Raw genomic sequence first — 7,947 nt, forward strand, 5'->3', positions numbered from 1 at the left:
TTTTTATTATTTATTTCAACTCTTTGATACCTGTTTTTGAGGTATGATTTGATCCATTCATTAGCTTTGCCAGTTATTCCATAGAAATTTAATTTCGATAGTAAGATATCATGATTAACACAATCGAAAGCTTTTGCTAGATCACAGAAAATCCCTCCCACAATTAATCTGTCATTGAGAGCACTTAAAATATCGTTAGTTAGTTCATAGGTTGCTTTTTCTGTTGTTAGGTCTTTCCTAAATCCAAATTGCTCTTTGACTAATATGTTGTTAGAATGTAAGTGTTCAAGTAGTCTATTATACATAACTTTTTCAAAGACTTTTGAGAATGAAGTCAATATGGATATTGGTCTGTAATTAGAGATGCATTTTCTCTCTCCTTTTTTAAAAGGAGAGTATCTAAGGATAAATGTTAGAGGCAATGAGAGATTTGCCTGTCTGACAACTTCAAGAACTGATCTAAATGTGGGAAAAATGATTGAGATGGTGGAAGATGGTATGCATGTGTTCATGTGTGTTCTGTTGGTGTTTGTATGTGTGTGTGTGCTGTGCGTGCATGCATAACATACAGACATGTTGCTCTTGATTAATTTGAACCCTTAAAAGAAGTTATTTTAAAATTCTGACCATGCATCCCAGGCATGGAATAGTTGTGTGACTACTACTTGTTGATGAGCACCGTGTCATCATAGTGCATTGTGATTGATGGTACCTGAAAATATATGGCCACACAGGTGGGGTAGAGAACCTCAGGCTGTGTGGATCCAGCCTGGTAGTGGACTTAACAAACCAAGAACATAAACAGATTACAATTCCTCTCCAGTATCTCCCCAATAAATCATTTAACAACTGTTGTGAGCTGCTATGAAGCAAGCTTATGCATTATGTGCCAGTCAACTTCTGTACCATTGTGTGGTTTCCATTTCAGATGTTTTGTTTCAATTCATTTTGGCATTTTTTTAAACCACTTTGCATGTAAAAGGTATCTGAGAGATTCTCAGGAAAAATATTCAAGGCTGGCACTAATTCCATCCTAATTCTCTTCCATTAGCACTCAGTGTGTGGATTAGGAGTTTTTTCCTCCAAGTCCATTAACTCCATATACTTAATTTATCATTATGTGAATAATTTTTCTCTTTGGAGCTGTAACTCCCTGAAGTTTACAGTGGAATTTTTTTTCCCTTGCTTCTCTTACAAAACCACTTTTCACATACATATCATACATGAACACCCTTTGTTGGTTGGTTGATTGGTTTCCAATGGCTGCATTTGGGATCACATAACACATTTTGCTTCTTGCTTCCCAATAGAGAGCACTCAAGTTCTTGCTTTGTTGCATCTTGAAGAAGTTGGCACTTTTCTTTTGGGAAGCTTTGCCAGATTTGTTGCTCATTTTGCACTACCCAGGGGACACCTATGACTTAAAGAATGTCACTGATGCGAGCAACTTTGTCCCCCTGAACACCCTTTGTTTCAGTGTATTTCACATATGGCATTTTGATAAAATATTGTGACTGATCAAATGTTCACTACAGTGGCACAGGCTCAGAGTAATGATTGGCCAGCATATAACCCATAAGCTCACATCATGATAGCTGTTCAATTTACTGGGCTGATGTTAAAGAGGAAGTGAGATATGTACAGGATCTTGGTTTGTCAAGACTCTTACTAGTCCCAATCTGTGCATCCTGAGCTGACATGAGAATTGTCTCTTGCCTGAGCACTTGAACAGTTGAACAGTTTTTGAATAGCTCTCAGTCATTATACTATTTATATCAGTAACAGAAATAGAGTTTACCAGGTGGTATCGGGAAGTTCCCTGACTAGGTCAAAAAAGAAATGCTGGCTTAACTTGCTCAGTTTTGGCTGCCATATCCTTCAAAGTAGTCTCCTTGGGAACAGCAATCCCACTCTTTTTTTCCCATGCTTCAAAAGTACTCTGGAAGCCATTTTCCTCAATACTGTCAAGTACCACTTGCTATTCCCTTTGGATGTCAAACACTGTTTCAAAATGTCATCCCTTCCATTACATTTTCAATTTGGGAAACAAAACAAAATCACAAGAGGCTAAGTCTAGTGAGTAGAGAGGATGGGGAACAGTAACCATGTTGATAGACACAGAATCTGTGGTTTTCAGGGAGGTGTGGGTGGGCGCATTGTCATGATGAAGCTTTGGGTTTTAACTTTCTGTTAAGATGTCCTGGAAAACTCCATAACTGATCCCATTGGTGTCTGCGAGCTCATGGATTGTTCAGTGATGGTCTTCATTGATGAGTTCTCCAATTTTTTCAACATTTTCTGCCCTTTGCCAGTGCTTGGTCTCCCAGAACATTTGTCATCTTCAGCTGACACTCTACTGCCTTGAAATTGAATGCCATTCAAAAACCACTGTCCAACTTAAAGAATGTTCTCCAAAAGCCTCACAAAGCATTTCAAGGTTTTCCATAGCAGATTTACCAAGCTTCATGTAAAATTTGATGCAGATACCTTGCTTAATTTTGCCATCCATTCCAGACAAAATGAAACACAAAATCAAAAAAGCATTCATGAAAAAACAGTGTGTATTCACAGCGCAGTGTCACATGGCAGACTAATGCAATAGGTTTGCGGAAATATGTAAACCTTGGCCTCCTCTCTCACCTACTTTCACTGAGGCAGTTACAAGAATAACAGTCTGGGATCTTTCCAGTACCACCTCATATAAGGTTTATCTTAGACAAAAATGGTAAGTCAAATGGACTGTAGGAAGTTAGAATTGAATTCAGGTGACTCATTATGATTAGGTTTTATTGGCATATTTAAAATTTTGTAATATCAAGGAATGATATTGAATTAGTTGTTGTAGGCCATCTTGAAGTTCATTCCGTTTTCTTTTGTCAGGTGAAGTCATTAAGTACTCTGGGGACCCTCTCCAAGATTTCACTCTACCTAAGTTCCTTGATCGATTTGTTTTCAAAAATCCAAAAAAGAATATCAAAGAAGAAGTTGTCAGAAACTCCAAGTTTTCACGTAAAAGAGCATACATACCTTCAGGCATCAGGTCTTTGCGTGTTGACAGTGCCAGCTACCTTAATGAAGATGAATCTAAAATCCCAGTTGATGAGCTCTTCATGTACAGGTTAGTGTTGAGTTGTTGGTCAGTTTCTTTTGTTTTGGTACTCCTTGTACATTTCAAGTCGTAAGGTAGGTCTGAACAACACTGTTTTATATGAAAATCAATTCATTGAGCCCAGTATCTTGTCTGGGATGCAGATCAAGTGCTAGCAGTAATAATTATGTTTACCTGAAGAAACTGTTATTTACGAGTAATATTTGCAGTTAACGGAAGGTGTTAATCTTAATTAAAGGAAAATAATTTGATAATATTTGTAAGGCCTACGTTTATATGGATGGAAGATGCCAATGAGATGCTGGGCACAACTTCTTTATAATCAGCATCTCAATATTTAGTTAACTGATGGATTCTTGGTTTATTTTATGACACTTTTCAGTTGCATGGCTTATAGAATATTGCGTGGTGAGAAAATTGTGAATGTTGCATTGAGGAGCATGTGGAAAGTAGCCCCATTGTCCCTTAACTGCTGGGTAATTAATGTACTTTTCTGAATATGAGACAGACCATCTCAAAATGTTATAATTTTTTGGAAAAACCTATTTATATCAGTATTAGAACTGGCCAAGCCTGTGTTTCATTATGATATTCAGATATTTATGTGAATACAATTCTAAGGTTACAGAGTATCATGCTGTCTTATCATTAGTGTGATATGGGTGAGTCTGATAATCATGTTCTCTTTCCAGAGTCCCCTCAATGATACTGTATCCATCTGTTGTAGCATACTGCAAAAATGCTAGCTGGACCTAGCCCATGGTAGCCCCTGTTTATGCAAATCCTTCCATGGAAATTATGGATAACAAATTTTGTGTAACATGTTTTGGAACAGCTACTGCTTCACTGTTAGCCTCTTCAGAAGTCGATGTCACCTTGTTTTCTTGGCCACTAGTATTTCATTGTACTGTCACTGCTCTGCCTCTTTGTGCATCTTGCACTGACCTGACTTTCAATTCTTAGCATACTATGCTCATGTCTGGTTTTTCACATATGACTGCTCCACACCGCTTGTCCTGGATCCATGGTCATGGTGGCATTGCTGGGAATGAGGCAGTTGGTACCGCTGTCCGAGATGCTGTAGACATTAGAACTTGGATGTTTGAAGGCATCGTCCCTAGTGACATTGCAACCCATCTGCACTGACCAGTCGTAGCCAACCTAGCTGACAGTCAGACTGAAATGCAGTACAAAATATTGAATTTTGTGAAATAAAGACTGCTACAGCTAAATGGCAGTTTTGTGCTTGATCACCCATAAGGGACGATGTTCCTAACACACATCTCTGTATATGGCATACACACCGGATGCATGGATATTTACTGATAGCTTCTCTGCTACTATTGTCAGCCTTGCAGCTCCCATTTGACAGTCTGACACATCTTGGTCTACTGTCATGCATATACACCCCAGTGACAACACTTTAACCTACCTCATGGCATTGCTGTCATTTTAGGCAACAATAGTAATGTTTAATCAAGGTCTTGAAGTTGCCACATGCCATAAGAATATCAGATTCCCTGCAGGAAGATATTACATACCATACCAGGATGGACTAGATCCCCACTCTTGTCAGAAATAAAAATTGCCCTGAAACATAATAATCCATGGTGTAGACAGGTGCAAGTAACCAGTCTGTTGAGGAGCTTCTCAATCCATTACCACTGCTGCTGACCTTCTGCTCTTCTGACTGATCTCATCTAGGTTGCAGGCTATCATGACACACATTTGTAATTTTTTTTTTTTTTTTTTTTTTTTTTTTTTTTTTTTTTTTTTTTTTTTTTTTTTTTTTTTTTTTTTTTTTTTTTTTTTTTTTTTTTTTTTTTTTTTTTTTTTTTTTTTTTTTTTTTTTTTTTTTTTTTTTTTTTTTTTTTTTTTTTTTTTTTTTTTTTTTTTTTTTTTTTTTTTTTTTTTTTTTTTTTTTTTTTTTTTTTTTTTTTTTTTTTTTTTTTTTTTTTTTTTTTTTTTTTTTTTTTTTTTTTTTTTTTTTTTTTTTTTTTTTTTTTTTTTTTTTTTTTTTTTTTTTTTTTTTTTTTTTTTTTTTTTTTTTTTTTTTTTTTTTTTTTTTTTTTTTTTTTTTTTTTTTTTTTTTTTTTTTTTTTTTTTTTTTTTTTTTTTTTTTTTTTTTTTTTTTTTTTTTTTTTTTTTTTTTTTTTTTTTTTTTTTTTTTTTTTTTTTTTTTTTTTTTTTTTTTTTTTTTTTTTTTTTTTTTTTTTTTTTTTTTTTTTTTTTTTTTTTTTTTTTTTTTTTTTTTTTTTTTTTTTTTTTTTTTTTTTTTTTTTTTTTTTTTTTTTTTTTTTTTTTTTTTTTTTTTTTTTTTTTTTTTTTTTTTTTTTTTTTTTTTTTTTTTTTTTTTTTTTTTTTTTTTTTTTTTTTTTTTTTTTTTTTCCCCCCCCTTTGGCCATTCCAGGCATATGTTGAAATAGTACCCTGCAATGGCTCCTGGCCACTTCCCTTAAATTCTTACCAAATTATATTCACAGTCCTCTCCCATGTGCTGTGGACCTGTATAACCTCTGAAGTTGAAATAACAATGTTAAATGGGCAACAAATTTATAAGGAAGTATGTACTGTTAAAGCAAAAGCTCTTCTTGAATACAATCCTGATACATTTCAATGCATTTTTGATTTTCATGATCTACTTATCTACATTTGATTTTAATACTTTCCTCAAGCGCTGTCTTAACTTTCCAAGAGGTTTTCCCACAAGAATTCCATATGTTTTCCTTGTTTCTCCCATATTAATGGCATGAATGATGTTTGCAGGTACTTACACAAGAAGGGGAATTTAAGTCATATGAAAGAAGAGGAGGATGGTGGAAGTGATGCATCTAGTGTAGCAAGTGAGGAATTCCATGAGATGCTGGATGGCTTGTTAGCTGGCAAAGAGAAGGATCTTGACTTTGCTGAAGATCTGGGAAGATCTGCATCTGAACAAGATGAAGGTTGGATTTGAGGTTCTTACAGCGTTGACTATGAAGAGTACCATCTTCTGGGATATAACGCTGTGTAGTGTGGTAGGAGTTCATTGGCATTTCAGAGGAATATACTGTCTATATCATCGGGATCCTCTGAAACGTGAATTGACTTCTTTCAGTCTGCATGGCATTGAATCCCACAAGACAGAAGTATTCAAGAGGGAAGTTAATGTAAACAAGCATATGAAAGCATTTTTCATTGCCTTGGTTCATTTTATGGCTCTGAAGAATTCTAGTATATTCTAATAGATATTTGTTATGTTCCTCCATACACATTCCAAACAATGTAATAATTCATCAGTTACAGTAAGCAGAACAGTCATATTATTTTAAATTTTCATAAATTATGCCTTAATTGTGAGGCACGTGGTAATGTAGTTGGTTGAGGCACTATGCTACAAGCTGGAAGGTCGCAGGTTCAAGTCCCGATGAGGTCATTGGATTTTTTTCAATTTACCTAATCCTTCCAGCCGCACTATGACCCTGGGGTTGACTCAGCCTCTAACACAAATGAGTACCAGGAATTAATTAAATAATTTTCCTGGGGAGTAAAGTGTGGCCGGTGCGCAAGGCTGACAACCTTACTGCCATCTTTGAGCTGATAGTCTAAATAATGTGGGACCCTCAACATCTCACAACCCAATGGGCCTTCACGACCTGTTACAGGGATAGCTTTACTTTTTTTATGCCTTAATTGTGTCTTTTACTGCTCAGATTATCGGGCGGATGTATCTGAACACTCTGGACTCTAATTTCGAAGGTACTTGGTTCATGTCTTGGACAGGACATCAGCTCTCCTGACATAGGTTTACCATGGTTTTCTTCAGTTCTTTAAGGCAATTGCTGGGATACTACCTTGATTAGACCACAACTGCTTCCTTCCAAATCCTTTCAAGTTCACCATTCACCATTTATCCTGCCATTCAACTGTATATAGTCAGAGATACTGGCAGTCATAGGATTATTGTTCAGGGACTTGAAACTTGAAATAATTAATTGATTACTCATAATTATAGAAATAGAATTACATATTGAAGTGAAATAGATTAACTCTGGGTGGTCCCACAAGACTGAGAACCCACTCAGTATACCCCTAGCAGACATAAAGTTGTAATGAAGTACTAGTCAGTTACAAGAAATATCTAGATCACAGTCAGTACTTTATACTTCACTGCTGTATACCAATTGAACTGTAATATGGAGCTACATAGTCATACACCAGCTTTTATTATGCTTATTAAGAAATGCCTTGAACTTCAAATGTGCTTTTGCAGGTCCTGAAGACATAAATTATGATGAAGAAGAAGAACATGAACAAGAAAGTGACTCAGAAGAGGAAGCAGACATTCAGCAGGAAGCATCTCTTTCTGGAGATGATATCATTAGTGATAATGATTTAGATGAAGATGCTGAATGTATTGTCTTCAGTGATTCAGAAAGTGATGTGGACATAAGTGGTAGCAACAAGGAGTCTGAGCCAAAAGGGAAGCAGAAGCAAAGGATGGTTTGTATATGCAGTCTGATATTGTTGCCTTAAATGTTTACCATATTACCTGCAGGCCACTCAGGTACACTGCACATTACAAGGTGAATACACATCCAATGCACACTTATAATTAAGACAGATGTAAATCAGAACTGGTCGATTTGTTTCCACGTGAAGAAATGGAAATACATAATTTACCTCAATGACATGTTGCAGAAACATTACCTTTCTATATAAATTGAAGTTAACAGTCTTTTTGAAATTATTAGTCTCATTATGTGAAGCTGTCACACCCCCCCCCCCAAAAAAAAGGAGCAAAGGAAGTGATAATCTAAATAAATAAATAAATGGGTGATAGAAATGAAATTGAAAAA

General features: G+C 35.2%; 1 protein-coding gene across 5 annotated transcripts in view; it reads left to right on the forward strand.

Moving 5' to 3' along the window:
* LOC111875398 (CCAAT/enhancer-binding protein zeta) overlaps positions 1–7,947 on the forward strand; it is a 79,469-nt gene that overhangs the window by 62,514 nt on the left and 9,008 nt on the right. For all 5 annotated transcript variants that reach the window (XM_033755840.1, XM_023871644.2, XM_033755841.1 and 2 more), the window contains 3 exons: positions 2,881–3,118; positions 5,876–6,054; positions 7,362–7,591. In XM_033755840.1, coding sequence (XP_033611731.1) covers positions 2,881–3,118; positions 5,876–6,054; positions 7,362–7,591 — 647 coding nt within the window. The remainder of the gene's footprint in view (positions 1–2,880; positions 3,119–5,875; positions 6,055–7,361; positions 7,592–7,947) is intronic.

Source organism: Cryptotermes secundus, unplaced genomic scaffold (genome assembly GCF_002891405.2).
Source record: "Cryptotermes secundus unplaced genomic scaffold, Csec_1.0 scaffold589, whole genome shotgun sequence".
In the NCBI taxonomy this organism is placed as follows: domain Eukaryota; kingdom Metazoa; phylum Arthropoda; class Insecta; order Blattodea; family Kalotermitidae; genus Cryptotermes; species Cryptotermes secundus.